Source organism: Mobula birostris, chromosome 25 (assembly GCF_030028105.1).
Source record: "Mobula birostris isolate sMobBir1 chromosome 25, sMobBir1.hap1, whole genome shotgun sequence".
NCBI lineage: Eukaryota > Metazoa > Chordata > Chondrichthyes > Myliobatiformes > Myliobatidae > Mobula > Mobula birostris.
In genome coordinates this window covers 14977939-14998379 of record NC_092394.1, presented here as the reverse complement: position 1 = coordinate 14998379, position 20441 = coordinate 14977939, and the positions used below count along the sequence as shown (strand labels likewise).

The following is a 20441-nucleotide window of genomic DNA, read 5'->3' as shown; positions in this document are numbered from 1 at the left end:
TCTCTCTACCCCTCTCCCCCCCCCACCTCTTCCCCCCCGACCCCCCGCATGCTCTCGCCCTCTCTCACACACTCACTCATTTTGCAGGAGGCAGTGCAGAACGATCACATCAGCTTTAATGGGTTGGGAGATTTGCCAAGGCGTAGTCCTGCTGTGGCTGCATCTGCCTCAGATCAAACCACCTCAAACATACACCAGCTATCACATCAGGGATTCAGCACAAGATGAACAGTACAGGATAGCCAGGCTATCCAGTTAAAATACGAGGAATCACAAACATGAGGAAATCTGGAAATCTAAAATGCTGCTGGAACTTGGCAGGCTAGGCAGCATCTATGGGAAGAGATAGTTGGTGTTTCGGGTCAAGACCCTTTATCAGGACTGGGGAAAAAAAAAGATGAGATGTCAGAGTAAGAAGATGGGGGGAGGGGAGGAAGAAGACGTGTGGAAACTTTGCTTCGAGTTAAAAGTGGACTCTTTCATGGTATTAGGAAGGAGTGGAAATTGAGCTGCGCAGACACAGTAGAAATAGGGCAAGATGTGTGCCAGCTCAAAGAGAAACACTGTATTGGAGCAAAACCAGATGAAGCTGGTAATGGATCAATGGGAAAACCAGACAGGTTCTTCTCAATAATACACAACATGTGCCGGTTAAAGCAGTGTGCAGATTTCTCTGCAAAGAGGAGGTGAAAGCAGATCAAACAATGAACCAGAAAAGAGATTCTTCCCTTTCACGATTGAAATTTGTTTCCCCTTTTTTCCAGTTCGCCTCCTCACAGTCTTGAGGGTTGGAGTCTGCAGGGGCAGAAATAGTAAGAATGGTTTAGCCAGTGCAGAGTAATGTCCTTGGTTGATATAAGAACAAAGTTCATTGCAATTGCACTGGCACTTGGAACTCGGTTCTTTGCTGCATGGATTTCTGTGCAGTTGTACGTTAGACACACTTTGCCAAACCAACTCTGTGATCTGACATGGTCCTTTATGAAAACTTCACCTCAGTACACTTTTATGATAAATTGAGTAGCTGAATTTTGAAAGTTTCTCACACCCCAAGGGGTAGGCTTTGCCTTTTCCTGCTGCTTCCGGCCTTGCCCTCTGCAAACCAACGACTGAAAACAGGTCCAGAGGAGGTTCACTAGAATCGTCCCAGGGATGAAAGGGTATGAGGAGTGATTGATAGCTCTGGGCGTGTACTCACTGGAATTTTAGAATTCGATATGAAACTTATCAAACATTGAAAGGCCTTGATACAGTGCACTTGGAGGGGATGTCTCCTGTTGTGGGGGGTGTCTAGAGCCAGAGAGCATAGCCTCAGAATACAAGGACTTCCATTTGGAACAGAGACGGGGGGGTGAATCTGTGGAACTCATTGCCGCAGACAGCTGTGGAGGCCAAGTATTTAAAGTGGAGGTTGATAAGTTCCTGTTTAGTAAGGGTGTCAAAGATTAAGGGGAGAAGGTGGGAGAATGAGGTCGAAAGGAAAAATAAATCAGCCATGATGGAATAGTGGAGCAGACTCAATTGTCCGAATGGCTTAATTCTGCTCCGATGCCCTGATGGTCTTATGGAATGATAATTGTACACCTGAGGCCATTTCAGAATGAACTCTGTGGCGTGAAGTCTAGAGTCACACGCAGGCCAGGCTTGGTAGGGATTACAGTTGTCTTCCACTGGAGAACATTTCATGATTATCATTACTCAAGCTAATTGTCAATTTTCCAAATTCTACTTTGATAAATGAAATTGATTTCCACACCAAAAATGGTGGAATTAGAATCTGTGTCACCAAACAGTTTCGCCCTTAATGTCTGCCGTCACTTCCAGTCAGGAGCCCTAATAGAGCCGCAAGATTCGAAAACCTGGGACAATGCCTACCACATTCATTACTCTCGTTGCTCCAGAAACTGCCTTAAACCATCAAAATAAAATACAGCTTTTCAACTTCGGAAATTCTGCAGATCTCAAGATTCAAGATTTGAATTATTTATCATGTGTACAACAAAGCATACAGTGAAATGCGGGTTTGCATTAACAGCGAGCACACCCAGGTTGTGCTGGTGACAGGCTGCAAGTGTCACCATGCAATCTGGTGCCAACGTGCCATGCTCTCAGTGCTAAGCAGAGCAACACAGAGCACAACAAACAACAGCAAAACAAGCCCCATCCTACCCATCCACATGACAGTCCTCTAAACTCAAGACCGGCCGTTGCTTTCGGCATCCTACCAACAGTGGACACCGACACACAGACACTGGAACCTCAGCTACCCCGGTGGATTCACAGAGACCTGCTGACCCGAGGCTCCAGCCAACGGGCCTGAAAAAAACAAACTTTGCCCTGGGTCTAACTTCTTTTTCCTCTCCCTTCCACAGGTCTCGAAGTAGGCCCTCAGCCTCAAGGAGTGGTCAGGGCGAACATTTTGGAAAACATGAGGAAGCTGGTGAATAGTGCTTTGGATTTCACACATTTCTACAATGAAGGTGAGATTCACTGATCCCCTTCCACTGTTCCACAGCATTTTCATTGTCCGTTCACAGAACGGGGAGGCGGCCCTTAAAATCCTTGAGGCTGTTTTGTCGTTGCATAGGATGAAGGCCTCCAAGAGGACCACAGCCTTGTCATAGGGTTTGGAAGCCTGCGTGCCTCAATAACCCGGAGAGCTGGAGTCGGGGCCTTGTGCTTTGGGTCGTGGTAGGGTCACCGGTCAAAGGGTAGAGGCCAGACTGAGAGTAGCCCACTGGTTCTCCAGGTTCAGGGGTTAGGCTTGGGCTAACAACCCTGACTGGTCAAAAAACAAATGTTACAGAAACAGCACTGAAGAATCCTTCCGTACAGACAGAGATGGAAGGCTTTCATTGCTGCAGTAAAGGCTAGTAGTGTGATGGCAGTAAGTATAAAGTCATGGCTGATTTGTGAACTGATGACAAAAATTTACCTTCTCCTTCTTTCCCTTTTTAATAACTTTATCTAGCAGTATGATATCAGCATCAGATTTAAAATTAATAATTAACCTATTATCTATTGCAGTTTTTTATCTACTCTCCACTCTCTGCTTGGAAAAGTGTTTTGTAACTTCACTCACAAAAGGCTTGGCGTGAATTTTTAGACTCTGTCCCTTATAGTCCTTGATTTCCTCGACAAGCTCTCTCTATCAGTTCTCCTTCATATCTTGAAAACCTCAATCAAATCAACCTTTACCCTTCTAAACTCCAGGAAAAAATGCAAACCTAGTTTCAGTAATCCCTCCTCTTAACCCTTTGAATCCAGGTATCATTCTTATAAAACATTGGCACTGATAGAAGATGGACTGACGAATAGGAAATGGCGAGCGAGCATAAACTGGTTGGCAAGATGTTTTGAGTAATGCACTAATGCAAGTCCTAAATGAAGAGACAAGACAGAGATGCTGAATTTGCTGGTGACAAAAAAGAGATAGGCGGGAATGTGAGCTGTGCAGATGATATAAAGAAGATACAGAGGAATATGGATGGCTTGAGGGAATGGGCAGCAATTGAGCAAAATAAATATAAAGTGGAAAATGTGAAATTATCTGTTTGGGACTGGATTTTTGTTTAAAAAGGCATGTTTAAATATTGGGACATTCCAAGGTCCAGAGATATTAGTAGTTATTTTTCAAAAGGCTAGTATGTAGGTATATCAAGTAATTAGGAAAACTGGTTGAAGATCATTAGGGAGCTTATGCACAGAAGACCACATCTTGAGTAATGTAAACAATACTTGGTCTCCTTATTTAAAAAAAAGGATGTAAATGCATTGGAAGCAATTAAGAAAAGTTAATTGGGCTGTGTAGGTTGCCTTATAAGAAGGGATTGGTCAAGCAAAGCTCATCCACCAGGGTTCAAAAGACAACCTATGCTTTGACTGAAGCATACAAGATCCTGAAGGGTCTTGAAAGGGGAACATGGAGAGGATGGAGATCTGGAGCTACTGTTTTAAAAATAAGAGGTTGCCCTATTTAAGACAAAGCTGAGGTCTTTGAGCTCAATTCTGGCAAAACAATAGAAGTAGAGAGTTTGAATATTTTTAACTTAAAAGTTGATTTATAATCGACTTTTGAAAGTATAAAACGCAGAGTTGAGATTACAATTGGATCAGCCGTGATGTAGTTAATTGGTAAAGCAGGTTCAAGTGGCTTCCTAATTCAGACGTTGGTACGGTGAACCTACGGTGCAATCTCTCCAAACCCAGTCTCCCGTTCCTGAGTCGTGGTGCTCAGAACAGCTCACAGTAGTCCAGGTTTGGTGTAATTAGGGATCAAGGATCAACTTTATTCACCATATATATCTACATGTATTAGGAATTTGCTGTGGTGTGTTGGTCAGAGTGAAACATGCAACAAAGGAAAACAACCACCTTCGACAATTATACAGAATAAAAAATGTATAAAAATAAAAGTAGAATATGCATAAACACATAAATACCAGCATTTATTTGCAATGTAAACAAAAGTGTTTTAACGTTTTTACAGTGCAGTGGCTGAGGTAACAGATGGGGGTGGGGGTTTACTGCAATAGTTGATTAGATTAACTGTCTGCTGGCCATTCAGGCTAATGACTTGTTATAAAATGAAGATTACTGACATCATGAGATCTTTCACACTTTGTTCCACCTCTCCAACAGATTCATTGTAACACAGACCTGAACATTGTACTGTCGCTGGGTCAAGTTCCAACTTTCCTTTTAGCCTGGGCCAATGATTTAACATTCTGTGTTTAATTTGCAGCATGCCAGCCTGTAGAATTTAAATCTGGTTCATCACATGGAATAATTTAAAAAAGGAACAGTAATGACCACAAGATTACTGGATTGTTCAAGATTCAGGATAGTTGCTGGTCATTCTTCTGTACAGGGCTGTAACAGAGAACAAAATGATTGTTACTCTGGATCCAGTGCAGAATAAATCAGAATCAGGTTTAAATCAGGTTTAATATCTCCGGCGTATATTTATTGTGAAATTTGTTAACTTTGCGGCAACAGTACAATACAATATATGATAATAGAGAGAAAAAAGAAAACTGAATTAATATATTGCAAAAAAATGGGAAATAAAAAAAAGTAGAGAGGTAGTGTAGTGTTCATGGGTTCAACGTCCGTTCAGAAATCAGATGGCAGAGGGGAAGTAGCTGTTCCTAAATCGTATGCACATACGTACATACACACACACACACACACACACACACACACACACACACACACACACACACTATAAGACACAATAAATATAAGCGTAGAAGCCACTCTGTAAAACACAAAGTACCAGTAACTGTTTCGGTGTGGCCGTATATACACAAAATAGTTTATATTCAGAGACTGATTGTACTGTTAGTCAAGTGACACTTCAAGGAGCACAGTGGGATAGTGACTGTGTCAGTATGAGGTGTGGAGTGTAAGAGTAAAATGGCAGTGCATGGGGTGAGGGGTGGTTGGTGTGAAGGGTCCTAAGGAGATGTGGAGAGAAGTGGCTGATAAGCATTTAGTCATGATGGGGGTTCCTGGGTGGAGGTACCCCATCTGAATCACTCGTAATCTTCAGGAGAGGAAATCTGACTGCAGACCTACAGTGAGGTGGCTCACTCTGAAGTGCCTCAGCAAGCCACCCTTTGGTGCAGGGGTTCCCAACGGGGGGGTCCACGGACCCCTCCATTAATGGTAGCGGACCATGGCATAAGAAGGTTGGGAATCCCAGCTTTAGAGACAATTAGGGATAAATACTCTCCTCTCTCCAATGATACCCACATTCTACAGTATTCAGTATATAAATAAGTAGAGCTTGATTTTGTGTACTGGGGCAGACTGATTTATTAAGGTGCTACAGGTTAACTGTTGGGAAAGAATGCAAGGCCATAGCAATGAGGCAGTTGCTTTGCAGGCACAGGACTGTCCATGTCTAACTACTTTCACAGTACATTCCTCTTCCCTGTTACCACCTCTCTGCCATACGTGAGGGCCAATATGGACAGGTGTCTGATCTGCTCATGTCCCCAGCATAAAACTACAGGCTGTAGTCCATCAGTTTCTGATTTGCGCACATAACCGTTGGGAATGCTCACGCAGGACTTGGCTCAGATGGCAAAGTCTCGCAGGTGGAGCGCAGTCCGTGGCCTCGAGATCCCGAAGAGCTTTGCAGCCAACGAAATTTCTTTGCCGTGTAACCAGTGCTGTGACATCAATAATCAATCTTTACCCTTATCTGCAATTCATGCCTCTAAACTAATCTGTAAACTGAACATGCCTTTCATGCTGTAAATCTTAGGGAATTTCCTGACTTTTAACATCTACACAACACTGCAAGTGCCTGCTTCTCCTCTTTTAAAAACTTGTTTTTTCTTTAGATCAAAGGAACCTGCAAAGACGTCCAATATACTCTGCATTCATTCATTCTAAGCTGTGGTCTGCTCTACCACGGCTTCAATGTTCTTCCATATACTCTCTACGACGTACTCCATATACTCCACATTCAGTCATTCAAAACAGTGGTCTGGTAGGCCACAACTTCATAATAGGCTTCATTCTTGCAGAGAAAGGCTTATATCAGTTTACCCTTTCGGCCAAGAGGAGTGCTAATTTCCTGTATATCGGAGAATAGCGTGTGGTCAGAGTTCCTATCCTTTATCCACACATTTAACTTCCCTGCTGGACGTGGGTTTTCTGATTGTTTATGCATTTCATGCTCACTGGAATGATTTTTATTTCCATGTAGGCAAGGAATTCCCCCCATGTACCGTTGATGCTTACAAAGCTTTTGAGAAAGTCAACTACCCGAGGGATTCAGAAGGACAGATTACTGGCATCATTCATCCTCAGCTGCAGGTAAGTGTGGTTATATATAACGGAAGTTGGTTCTTTTCTTTACTGTCATCGTTGCCTTCCTCCTGAGATACCTCAGGTTAGTTCTGTGGGCTTCAATCACCCACTAAAGGCTATGAAAACATCAGAATGAGAATTCAGTTTTCTATCATCGACATACACTCAGTGACTACTTTATTAGATGCCTCCTGTACCTAATAAAGTGGCCACAGAGTGTATGTTTGTGGTCTTCTGCTGCTGTAGCCCATCCACTTCAAGGTTTGATGTGCTGTGTGTTCAGGGATGCACTTTTGCACACCACTGTTGTTAACGCATGGTTATTTGAGTTACTGTCGCCTTCCTGTCAGCTTGAACCAGTCTGGCCATTTTCCTCAGATCTCTCTCATTAACAAGGCATTTTCTCCCACAGAACAGCTGCTCACTAGATGAATGGTCTTGGCCCGAAATGTCGACTGTTTACTCTTTTCCATAGATGCTGCCTGACCTGCTGAGTTCCTCCAGCAGTTTGTGTGTGTTACTCACAGGATTTTTTTTGCACCATTCTCTGTAAACTCTAGAGACTGTTGTGCATGAAAATCTCAGGAAATCAGCAGTCTCTGAGATACTCAAACCACCCCATCTGGCACCAACAATCATTCCACAGTCAAAGTCACTTAGATCACATTTCTTCCTCATTCTGATGTTTGGTCTGAACAGCATCTGAACCTTTTAATCATGTCTGCAGTTTTATAGCATTGATCGGCTGGTCAGATATTTGCATTAACGAGCCAGTGTACAGGTGTACCCAATAAAGTTACAACTGAGTGTATGTTGTGAAATTTGTTACTTTGTGTCAGCAGTACAATGCAATATATTAAAAAAAGTTACTATAAGTTACATTACAGTTGGTGCGGCTGTAACAAAACCAAATTTCCCTCGGGAAACACACACTCAGAATAAGTTGTGCGAAAAGAGAGCAACATAATGAACTAGTGTTCACGGGTTTCAAGACTCTTCAAAAATTTGATGGTAGATAGGAGGAACTTTAGGGAAGAGGCTGAAGAGATTTATTCAAATGATGATCTTCAGGAATCTGGGTAGACTGCAGAAGGAGGGGCTGTTCTCCATGGAACAGGGAAGGTAGAGCAGGGATCTGATAGGTCATGTCCAAACACAGAAGATTGAGAGATCTTGTTCCCATGGCGAAGAAGGTCAAGAATTAAAGGATGTAGAACAAAGGTGAAAAACTGAAAAGAACATGAGCATTAACCTTTTCACGTAATGAGTATTCTGAAATCTAGCGTAGTAGTGCAGGCAAATTTAATGATGGCTTTCAGAAGAGATCTCGATAAGTAATTAGAATCGTACTTCGCTAAAGCAAATCCTTTTGCCTCACCTTGTCAATGCCAGCCATGATGCCTGTTCTGTGCTAATCCCATTTGCTGCTTTAGACCTGTGCCCTCTACTTATTTGTTGTCCAGGTACCTGTGCAGATGCCTTTTAAATGTTGTAATTGTATGAATAGGATGTAGCAGTTAGCACAACGCTTTAGAGTGTAATATCAGGGGATCAATTCCCACCACTCTCTCTAAGGAGGTTCGACATTCTCCAGATGACCATGGGGGTTTCCTCTGGGTGCCCTGGTTTCCTCCCACACTTCAAAGACATACAGGTTAGGGTTATTAAGTTGTGGATGTGCTATGTTGGCACCTGAAGAGTGACAACACATGCCTGCACAACCCGACACAAGCGACATATTTCTCTGTATATTAATATAGTTAAATTATTGCTTATTCACTTACTATTATTATTTTGGTTTTTTTCCCCCTTTTTCTATTGCACAGTTTGTTGTCTTTAGTACATTGGTTGTTTGTCCGTTTTTGTTTTGTGTTGTTTCTCATTGATTCTCTTGTGTTTCTTCATATTTACTGAGTACGCCTGCAAGAAAATGAATCTCAGGGTTGTATATGGTGACAGATATGTACTTTGATAATACATTTACTTTGAACTTTCTTCTTTCGTCTTTGTATGAAGGGAGAGGGTAAAATTGGGAAAGGGAGTTTTATTTGATTTTATTCTTTCTTAGTCAAGGCTGACAGTCAAGTCGTCCTCTTCTATTTTATCTTTATCGTACATAAAGATGGAGACGTAACGTAAAGATTTTTACTCCTCATGTATGTAAAGGATGTAAGAAATAAAGTCAATTCAATTCAATTCAATACCTCAACTACCCCAGGTAACTCATTCCAGAATTCACCACCACTGATATGGTAGAACAACCCCTCAGTTCTCCTTTAAATTCTTCCCTCTCACCTTGAACTGATGTTCACTAGTCCTAAGTGCCCATGCCTTGGGAAAGAAATTCTGGTCTACCTATGTCCTTCAAATTCCAGAAACTTCAACTTCCTGCATTCCAGTGAGTATAAGCCCAGCCAATTGAACCTCCTCTTACAATTTCCAGTGAACAGTAGAGAATTTGCAAGGCCATGGGGAGAAGGTGGGGAGTGAGACTACATTGTTTTCCTTTGCAAAGAGCTAGCACAGAATCAATGGACCAAATGGCTACCTTTCATGATTCTGTGGTTATTATTCGTATGGAGGGCACAGACTGAAAGATGGGGAGCAAACTTCAGAGTCGGAATCCATTGTTCTTTGCATAACGTGCAACATGACACAAACATCCAACGGAGTCTGCTGAGAAGTCACTGGGGGCAGTAACCAGGTCAATATTTCTTCTCTGTAACCCATTCTGACCACAAGTCCCTACAGAGGATTGTTAGGACTGCTGAGAGGTCTCTCTTCCACCCATCAGAGATATTTATCAGGAGCGCTGTGTATGCAGGCCCCGTAGCATTGTCAAGGATTACTCCCATTCGTCCAGCAATCTCTTTGACCCCCTACCAACAGGCAGGAGGTACCGCAACATTAGGACAAGAACTGTTAGGGTGGGAAACAGCTTCTTCTCAAGCTGTAAGACTCCTGAATTTTCTCCCACCACCCAGGCTTCATCACGAATCTGAACCAGGAGTGTATGCTGTTTAATTTTTAATTGTGTTGTAAATGCACCTTATTGTTTGTTAATTTACTTGTGATAATATTACCTTGTGTGTTGTGTGTGTGAGTTATATGTACTATGTTGTATACCTTGTTTCGTTTGGTCGGATACATGCAGAATGACAATATTGTCACTTATTGATTGACAATAAAATGGACTGAACTGAAAATGCGGAAGCCGTATTGATACTCCGCCAGAGATCAACCAACTCATTACTAACCATAGGCTGGAAAATAAAAGGAGCTTTCTCATTCCTATTTAAAACTGGCAGATGCTGAAAATCTGAAATAAAACATTACAAAAGTACCTGGTAGAGCAGTGGTCCCCAACCTTTTTTGCACTGCAGACCGGTTTAATATTGATAATATTCTTGTGGACTGGCCGACCTGCGGGGGGGGGGGGGGGCGCAGTAGGGTTGCCGACGGACAAGAGTAGTAGTCAAATACGTTGTGTTTACTCCAAGAAGGACTACAATGACCATGAGACCATGCGCGGTCACCAGTGCGCATGCGCGTACATGTAACATGCCAAATTTTCTCTACAAATCGTTTTTGGCCGTTCTGTCGGGGGGGGGAGGGGTGTTAATCACAACCGGAATATAGGTGATAAATTGCTAATACACTCAGTTCCGTTTCTAAAAGGGTTTACCTAACGAATTTAATATTAAACACACAGTGCATATTTTCCTCGCATGAATATAGTGATAAGTCAATTATCAGGGGAGGACAGGGGAGCTTGAAGTAAGTGTTGGACGAACTTCCATTAGAAGTGGTAGAGGCAGGTTCGATATTATCATTTAACGAAAAATTGGATAGTTATATGGACAGGAAAGGAATGGAGAGTTATGGGCTGAGTGCAGGTCGGTGGAACTAGGTGAGAGTAGCGTTCGGCACGGACTTGAAGGGCAGAGATGGCCTGTTTCCATGCTGTAATTGTTCTATGGTTATATAAGTAAGTCAATAGCATCGTAACATTTTAAGTAACGTTTGGATATTAAACACACAGCACATATTTTCCCCGTATGAACATATAAAATCATTGCAACACACCAGTATCGCTGAATCAGTGGGAGCCCTGGGCTTGTTTCCCTGCAACAAGACGGTGCCATCGAGGGGTGATGGGAGACAGCGATACTCGAAGGGGGTTCCTTATGTCCAGTCTATTCCGCAATTTAGTTTTCGTTGCATTCATTGCAGAGATATGTTGGAAATGGAAGCAACGTTTTCAGTGCTTTCGTGGCTATCTCAGGATATTCAGCCTTGACTTTGATCCAGAATGCCGGCAGAGATATTATGTCAAACATACTTTTCAGCCCGCTGTCATTTGCAAGCTCAAGGAGTTGATCTCCTTCCCGCGCTGACATGGATGACGCGCGGGTAATAACCTCGCGTGCGTTCAAGCTCAACAGTGCGTGACAGGGAATGAGGAAAAATGCAGCTGACTTATATCACCAAATCATATAGTTTCCTCGCGGCCCGGTAGCACATGCTTTGTGGCCCGGTGGTTGGGGACCGCTGCGGTAGAGTACACGTTCAGAGAAATAGTTTCTCTCTCCACAGATGCTGCCCGACTTGCTGACCATTTCCAGCAACTATTGAATTTTCACAATTCTACCACTCATTGCGTAAACTCACTGATGGGTAAAGGAGGACTGAACTTTTGAGTGTCGGGTTTGATTAATATACAGGGCCTCTTCATAGCTGATGTAGTAACCCAGCTGTTTGGGTGACCTTGCAGAATAACTACGTCAAGACAAGAAGATCAAATTTTTCAGCAACTCAGTGACTCATTGAATGGCATTTGAGCCAGAACCAGTTAATAAATTGCCATGTTGGAGCAACTTATGTATAAATTTCACAATCACAGCTCATTAAATTATACGACTGAGGGTACAAAAGGTCCCGTGTTCCATCATTATTTATGCAACTTTAGTTATCTATGTAAGGGGTACAGAAGCATTGCGGTAAAATCCCTATACTAGCAGACATCCTTTTGGGCCATTGATTCAAGTTCAAATCCCACTCTGGTCTCTGAGGAATTTAAATTGAAGATGGATATTTAAGGATAGAAAGTTTGTCTCATTAATGGTGACCATGTTTATTTTTTTAAAAAGTCATCTCATTCACCATTGTCTCTCAAGGAAGAAAATCTGCCTTCCTTACCCAGCCTTTGACAATGGAATTATCTATGTTTCCTTAAGGATGAATAATAAAAGCTGGCAGTGCCAATGATGTCCACAGCCAGTGAATAGAAAAATAAACATTGATTGTATTTTAGGAAGCTAGAGAGCAGTGAAAGCTTTTAAATAAATACAAAAGCTGTTGTTGTGGAAAATTTGAAACGTAACACAGTACAGACCCTTCGGTACATAATGTTTGCTGAATTTTTAACCTGCTCCAAGATCAATCTAACCCTCCCACACAATGCTCCGCTTTTTCTTTCATCAGTGTTCCTAACTAAGAGTCTCTTAAATTTCCTAATGTATCTGCCTCTACTGACACCCATGGATGCACCACTCTGTATGTGGGGGGGGGGGGGGACTATCCCCTGTACTTTCCTCCAATCACCTTAAAATTATGCCCTCTTGTATAAGCCATTTCTGCTTTGGGGAAAAAGGCAGTCACTGTCCCACTCTATCAATGCCTGTTCTTATCCAGTCACCTCTGGTCCTCCTTTGCTCCAAGAAGACCTAGTCAGCTCAATCTATTCTCATAAGACAGAAGTTTAACAACAGTACAGTTACTAGCCCTAGTTCTTCCATTCAAATACTGAGGACTGAAAAAGAACTCCAATCAAAGTATTTATCTTGAACGTTTCAGTTTTTCCAGCAATTTGTCACCGTTCTGTAGCAACACACACAAAATGCTGGGGGAACTCAGCAGGCCAGGCAGCATCTGTGGAAATGAATGAAGAGTCAATGTTTTGGGTGAGAACATTCATCAGGACTAGAAAGGAAAGGGGAAGAGGGTCCTTTAGGAAGGACTGATCTCAGAGAGGTTAAGAGGTTGGCACAACATCATAGGCTGAAGGGTCACTACTATGCTGTAATGTTCAATGTTCTGGTTTGCGTATGTTGTTGAGGGATTAACTTCTATGTTCTTTACTGGTTACTACTACTACTACTAGTGATTCTGAATTGCCTCCTTTGCTCAGGAGTAAGTGAGGATGGTCAATAAATGTTAATGTTGCCACTTGGCGTCTGTGTCCTATGAATGATTAAATAAATAGTCTTTTGTCTTCCAGGATAATGACTGGAATCTACTGAATCCAGGCGACCCCTCATTCCTGACCTTGGATGGAAAGACCATTCCTTACAACGGAAGCAGACCTGTGTATCCAGTGTTTGTGAATGAAGCCGCTTATTATGAGAAGGAGCTGGCCTTTCTGTTAACTCAGAAAGTTACTCTAAAGGCAAACAGTGTGAAGGTTTCTAAAAATTAACTCAAACAATTCCTCTGGAGGTCTTAAGAGCAGTAAACCAGACCAAAGACTAATGCCATCAATGCTGTGCACAGTAAGTGGGGGGAAAAAAGTGTTGCTGCTTTTGATTGTGTTTTTTTTTAAAAAAAAAGGAGGAGGGTAAAGGTGCTTCCAATCTCTTTTGAGCAGTCAGCTGAGGAAAAGCAGGCACTGCAAGGTGACGCAGGTTTGGGTTTCTTTTCCCCAAACCTGGTGGGAAAGGGAGAACTTGGCTGAAGTGAGATATTAGGTATGTCTGTCGTCTTCTTCTGCAGCCCATCACAGCTGCAGGGGCATAGGCAGCTCGCCCGAGCCCTCTGTCCTGGACCAGTCCTTCAAGTTGCTCCCAGGTGAAGCCCATCTTCAACGATCCTTCCTCTTCTAGGGATGAGGGCATTTCTGTAGCTCTGGGTTCTTGGCACCATCCGTGGCGTATGTCCACTCAACTGAAAACAGTTTGAAAATCTTGAGCTTTGAGCTGTTAACCCTGACTTTCCAGGACTCATGGCCAGCAGCATTAGAAGAGTGCTGACTAAATGTCACGTCATTGAGGAATTATTCATTGACGAAATTTGAATTAATTTCCCCTTTATCCACTGGGCACTGAAATGTAGCTTCACTTCAGACCCTGTTAGGACATCATGATTCAAATTTACAACAGTACAAGTTTTCATATTGTTCTGATTTCTGATGCTTCACTCTGATAAGCAGTTACAGAAAGGCAAAGTACCTTTTTTTAAAAAAAAATGGTTAAAATTCTTTGTAAACTGCAAATAAGACACCTTGTTAAGATTCATAAGATCATAATATATAGGAGCAGAATTAGGCCATTTGGCCCATCGAGTCTGCTCCGTCATTTCATCATGGCTGATCCATTTCCCTCTCAGCCCCAGTCTCCTGCCTTCTCCCCGTATCCCTTCATGCCCTGACTAATCAAGAATCTGTCAACCTCTGCCTTAAATGTACCCAATGTTTTCACCTTCACAGCCACCTGTGGCAACGAATTCCACAGATCCACCACTCTCTGGCTGAAGAAATTCCTCCTCATCTCTGTTCTAAATGGACGTTCCTATGTTTTGAGGCTGTACCCTCTGGTCCTAGATTCCCCAACCACGGGAAACGTCCACTCTATCGAGGCCTTTTCAACATTCGATAGGGTTCAATGAGATTCCTTTCTCGTTCTTCTGAATTCCAGTGAGTACAGGCCCAGAGCCATCAAATGCTCCCCTTATGATGAGCCTTTGGATGTGGAGAGGATGGGAGGATGGGAGGTCCATAAATAATATGGACCTACATAATGTATAACAAGCCTGTCATGACAATGTCAGTGAGTATGGAACCGAGGTGAGGTGCAGGAAACACACACAAAATGGTGGAGGAACCCAACAGGCCAGGCAGCATCAGTGGAAAAGAGCAAACAATTGACACTACAAGCTGAGACTCTTCTTCAGTCCATAACGTCGACTGATTGCTGTTTTTCCATGGATGCTGCCCGGCCCGCTGAGGTCCTCCAGCATTTTGCATGTGTTGCTTTGATTTCCAGCGTCTGCAGATTTTCTCTTGTAGGCGAGGTGTAACTTAGCTTTAAGTATCCAGCACATCACTGGACACAGAAAACCAGGGTGGAAATGGGAAAACTACTGCAATTTCTGTAGAGGCCAGTAGATAGGTCTCTAGTGCGTCCACAGTAGCTTTCTCATTTCCAGCAAGTCCAAAGGCAAAGGATTGTTCAGTTAACCTCCCATCACCACAACAGGGACAGAGTTTCCCTTGTCCTCACCTACCACCCCAGCAGCCTCTGGATCCAGCACATATCCTCTGCGACTTCCGCCACCTTCAATAGGACCCCACCACTAAGCACATCTTACCCTCTCTACCCCTCTCCGCTTTCCGCGGGGATCGTTCTCTCCACGACTCCCTGGTCCACACGTTCCTCCCCACGGATCTCCCACCTGGCACTTAACCCTGCAAGCGTAAGTGCTACACCTGTCCCTGCACCTCCTCTCTTGCCACCATTCAGGGCCCCAAACAGTCCTTCCAGGTGAGGCAACACTTCACTTGTGAGTCTGTTGGGGTCATCTATTGCATCCGGTGCTCCCGGTGCGGCCTCCTCTACATCGGTGGAACCCGACGCAGATTGGGGGACCGCTTCGTCGAGCACCTCCACTCCATCCGTCATAACAGACAGGATCTCCCGGTTGCCACCCACTTCAACTCTGCTTCACATTCCCATTCAGATATGTCCATACATGGCCTCCTCTACTGCCATGATGAGGCCAAACTCAGGTTAGAGGAGCAACACCTCATATACCGTCTGGGTAGTCTCCAGCCCCTTGGCATGAACATTGAATTCCCTCCCCCTCCCTTCCTCCATCCCAGTTTCACTCTGCCCCCTCCCCCAGCTGCCTACCACCTCCCTCATGGTTCCGCTTCCTTCTACTACCCTTTGTGTTTTCCCCTATTCCTTCTTCACCTTTCCTGCCTATCCCCTCCCTGCTTCCCCTCCCCCACCCCTTTATCTTTCCCCTTACTGGTTTTTCACCTGGAACCTACCAGCCTTCTCCTTCCCACCCTCCCCCCACCTTCTTTATAGGGCCTCTGCCCCTTCCCTCTTCAGTCCTGACGAAGGGCCTGGGCCCGAAACATTGACTGACCGTTTCCACAGATGCTGCCCGACCTGCTGAGTTCCTCCAGCGTGTTGTGCGCATTGCTTTGACCCCAGCATCTGCAGAGTATTTTGTGTAAAGGAAAGGTCTTTATTTTTCCCCAAAGGAAACCAGTAATGAGGTTGGGCTATGCATTACACTCAGTCTTGTAGTTTATATTAATCTTCATGAGATCTTTACAGGCCTTGTCCTCTTGAATTCACTTCTCAAGAACCCTGCTCTTGAAGGTAGATGAAGCCGGTGGATGAGAGATGAATCTGTGATCTGCTAAAGCTCTTCAAACTTAACTTGAGGAACTTTAGTTGAGTTATAATGGGAAACCCCATATCCTGGCCATGGTGTGCTGTGAAACTGACGTGTTATTATCGTGAAGCTGTTTGCATCCTCTCGTTAGATCCCCATGTTCCAGCTTCATCTCAAGCTAGACGTGTGGGTGGCTCAGCATCAATGCTACTAAAAGTTGTATTTCAGTGGAGATGGGGGTAACTTCCCGTTATAAAAATGCTGTATTTGTCTGAGTTGAGGATAACCAGTCCTTGAGACTGGGAATGAGAATCGAGATCAATCAATATAGAAGCAATAAGTTTTATCCCTGGAGTGGAGGAGATGCACCCGGTTACAGATCCTCCCCAGGCAGGATTCCGTTCCTCTGACCTGTTCGTAACTCCAACCCGTTCAAAATGCGGCCACGAACCGGGTTCCCACATGATGGAAGTTTCCTGCAGCCAGCTAAAGCATGGCAGCGGATTCCTAAGCACTCAATCTTATGTACGGCTGGATGCAAGTCAGGTGTTCATAACCTGCAGAGGACCTTTCTACAGTCGAACTGCAGTTCTGAACTTTGATCTAACAATGTTTTCCATTCATGGCCTGAAAAGTAATTTTTTTTTCAAAGTTAATTTTTGAAGTTATGTATTTCTCCCCCACCTAATAGCTAAACTACCAAGTAACTTTTTACTTCATTCTAACTCATAGGTTCTTCAAATGTAATAATTTCAGAAAATGCCACAGTTATACAATATTTATTTTATAAATGAGAGCATTATAAAGTTCATATTTTAACCAATCTCAGGGCAAAAGTTAATATAAAACTGTCTACAGACTAATTTTCAGTGGTATTTTCCCAACCAGGTTTTTCTTGTTTGATTTTTTTTTCTCAATTTGATAATTTTACTCTTTTTCAAGCATGTTAATCATTAGCAATGTCTACAAATTTAGTATTTTTAAAAAGTTAGATCTACTTTAATAGTGTTTTTGGTTTTGAAGTTTAGTGGTAAATATCATGTTTAATTAAGCAAAACCTAACCTTGTCAGGGAGCCTTCCCAGGCATACTGTATGTGACATTCATATGTTGAATGTCTACTTTCTTCCTGAAAAATAGCAATTATAATGTTTAGGCAGAAATATTTCTTTTGCTTAACAATTTCTTCATTTTTGATATATTTTGTTTTGAACCATCAATGTGTTTCTCTGGTCAGTATTAAAATATATTTAAAAGGTTTAAAAATAAAGCTGAAATGAAAATGATTATCTTAAATTTTGTTGCTTTGTTTTTGTTTTATTTTAATCAATGAAATGCACTCAGTGGCTACTTTATTAGATACCATCTATACTTAATAAAGTAGCCATTGAGAACACAGTATGCTCGTGGTCTTCTGTTGCTGTAGCCCATCCACTTCAAGGTCCAATGTGTTGTGTATTCAGAGTTGCTCTTCTGCACATCACTGGTTATTTGAGTTGCTGATGCCTTCCTGTCAGCTTGAACCAGTCTGGCCATTCTCCTCTGCCCTCTCGTTAACAAGGTGCTTTCACCTACAGAACTGCTGCTCACTGGATGCTTTTTGTTTTTCTCACTATCGTCTGCAAACTCTAGAGACTGCTGTGTGTGAAAATCCCAGGAGATCAGCAGTTTCTGGGATACTCAAACCACCCCATCTGGCACCAGCGATCATTCCACAGTCAAGGTCACTTGGATCACATGTCTTCCCCATTCTGATGTTTGGGGCCTGTACCACAACTGAACCTCTTGACCATGTCTGCATGCTTTTAAGCATTCAGTTGCCACCACAGGATTGGTGGATTAGATATTTGCATTAATGAGCAGGTGTTCCTAATAAAGTGGACACTGAGTGTACAGTTATACAGTATTTCCTTTCTTTTTCAATCTTTTTATTAGTTTCATAATAATACACATAGGATAGTAATGGTACAAAGTTATTGGGAATACATTGTTATAATTGGCATAGTTAATTATAAAGCCAGTTGACACTTAAATGATAAAACTCCCAATCATACAGGATACAGATGAACAAAATAAAACAAAGAAAAATATCTAAAAAAAATCATGAAAAAGGGAAAAATAAATAAAACTATAACACCCCCCCCAAAAAAAACTAATCTAAACAGTATTAATCAACTAAACTAAAAAAAAGACATGGGCTGTTATGTAACATCATTTTAAAAAAGCATTAGTGTCGACGACTCTGTTCCTCTCAACAAATATTACAAGGAAATAAAATAAGTTTGGAAAAGAGCAAATTACATCATATGAAAATGTTAAATAAATGGCCTCCAGGTCTTTTTGAATTTAATAGAGGGATCATAAACAACACTTCTAATTTTTTCCAAATTTAAACACAGCATAGTTTGAGACAACCAATGAAGTGTGGTGGGAGGATTAATCTCTTTCCAATTCAGCAAAATGGATCTTCTAGCCATTAATGTAAGAAATGCAATCACCCGATGAGTTGTAGAGGTTAAATGACTTGACTCTATCACTGGTAAACAGTTATATTTCCTGTATTGCCATGATTTTGTTAAATCCTCCAATACAAAGGATCAGGTTTAATCTTCTCATCCCCTCCCCCTGCTCTCTTTTTCCTTTTGCCACTCTAACCCCTCCTCTTCCCATGCCCATCACCCCCCTCTGGTGCCCATCCTCCTTCCCTTTCTCCCATGGTCCACTGTCCTCTCCTATCAGCTTCCTATCCAACCCATCACCTCCCAGCTTCTCACTTCATCCCCCCCTCCTCCCCCACTCACCTATCTTCCCTCTCTCCTATCACCTCCTACCTTGTACTCCTTCCCCTCCTCCCCACCAGCTTCTTATTCTGATTTGTTCCCTCTTCCTTTCCAGTCCTGATGAAGAACCTCAGGCTGGAATGTCAAGTATTTATTCCTCTCCATGGATGCTACCTGACCTGTGGGGATCCTCCAGCATTTTGTGTGCATTGCTCTGGGTTTCCAGCCTCTATAGAACCTCTTCTGTTCATAATAATCGTTCATCTGAAACCCCCATAATTTTTTAAATGAATTTGACTGTTTAACATATTAACCTTTCAGCAACATCACTGGGAGAAAAGAAGAAAGTTATTTGATTTAAAAGAAAATTTGCTAGGTTGGAATAATTATGCCTTTGAATTCAGACCCCGGAGCCTCCAAGTATCATAGGCCTAGATGAAGCAAATGAACATGATTCAGAAGTGATGGAAGAGGAGTTCACCAAATGCTAATTGCTCAGTTACCTTGAAGTTGCCAGCTGCCATAAGAGATATGCACATTTTGTGGATCGTTCACTGGTTTGTCAAGGCTGCAAGCTGTGGGAAGTGTCTTAATTCTGTAGCAAAATTGACACAATCATCGACTCCCATACACTCAATTTAAATAGACTGAACCCAAATTGCGCGTGTGAACTCTGTCCCATATAGTTTGTGTAACACTTCACAGTGCCAGCAGTAAGATCGGGGTTCAGTTCCTGCGGCTGCCTGTAGGAGTTTGTGTGTTCTTCCTGTGACCGTGTAGAATTCCTCTGGGTGCTCCAAATTCCAAAAACAAACAGATTAGGGTTAGTGAGTCATGGCATGCTATGTCGGCAACTGAAAGCATAGTGACACTTGCACAATCCTCACTGATTTGATTTGATGTACTTGTTGCAAATCTCTAAATCCTCATTTTAAGCTGATTCTAAGCATTTCCAATCGCCCATCTCTTCCATTTAATTCAGAAGATGAAAGATCCTTGGGTCATTTGATTCCGGTCAGAATATCAGATTTATCATCTTATAATCAAAAGTTTAACTCACGGGCCTCAACCAGCCTTGAGTTCAAAAGCCCATGTTTCTGTCTGTGAAGCTTGTTATAAACATAACAATTAACCCTCCTGACGTGAGCATCACCTGGTCTGAAATGATATTTTTTGATTCTTTTTCTACATGCTATAAAGCATTCCATGCCTTTGTGTGTTGTCCCTTTTCACTGCTGGGAGTTCCAGCATCTCAAGTCATTTTCAGCTTGCTTTCCCACTGACGTCAATACCTTTGATCTTTCCTCTCTGTAGGGTTTAGAGGAACTGATCTCAGTGTGAACAAACAAATACAGAAGTTGCCAAAATGTTGTCTACCGGTTGTAAGCTCAGTTTGGAGGCTCACACAATCAATTAAATGGATAACATGGAC

The 20441-nt window shown here is 42.6% G+C and overlaps 1 protein-coding gene across 2 annotated transcripts in view; it reads left to right on the top strand.

The window, feature by feature from the left end:
• aspa (aspartoacylase) overlaps positions 1-20441 on the top strand; it is a 69973-nt gene that overhangs the window by 28723 nt on the left and 20809 nt on the right. The window contains exons 4-6 of one of the 2 annotated variants that reach the window (XR_011883133.1): positions 2373-2480; positions 6722-6831; positions 13106-13376. Coding sequence is in view for 1 of the 2 variants with exons in the window: in XM_072243202.1 (XP_072099303.1) it covers positions 2373-2480; positions 6722-6831; positions 13106-13303 (416 nt within the window). In the remaining variant the exon portion in view is untranslated. Of the gene's footprint in view, positions 1-2372; positions 2481-6721; positions 6832-13105; positions 17500-20441 lie in introns of those variants that run through there. The other variant, XM_072243202.1, reaches the window with a different exon arrangement.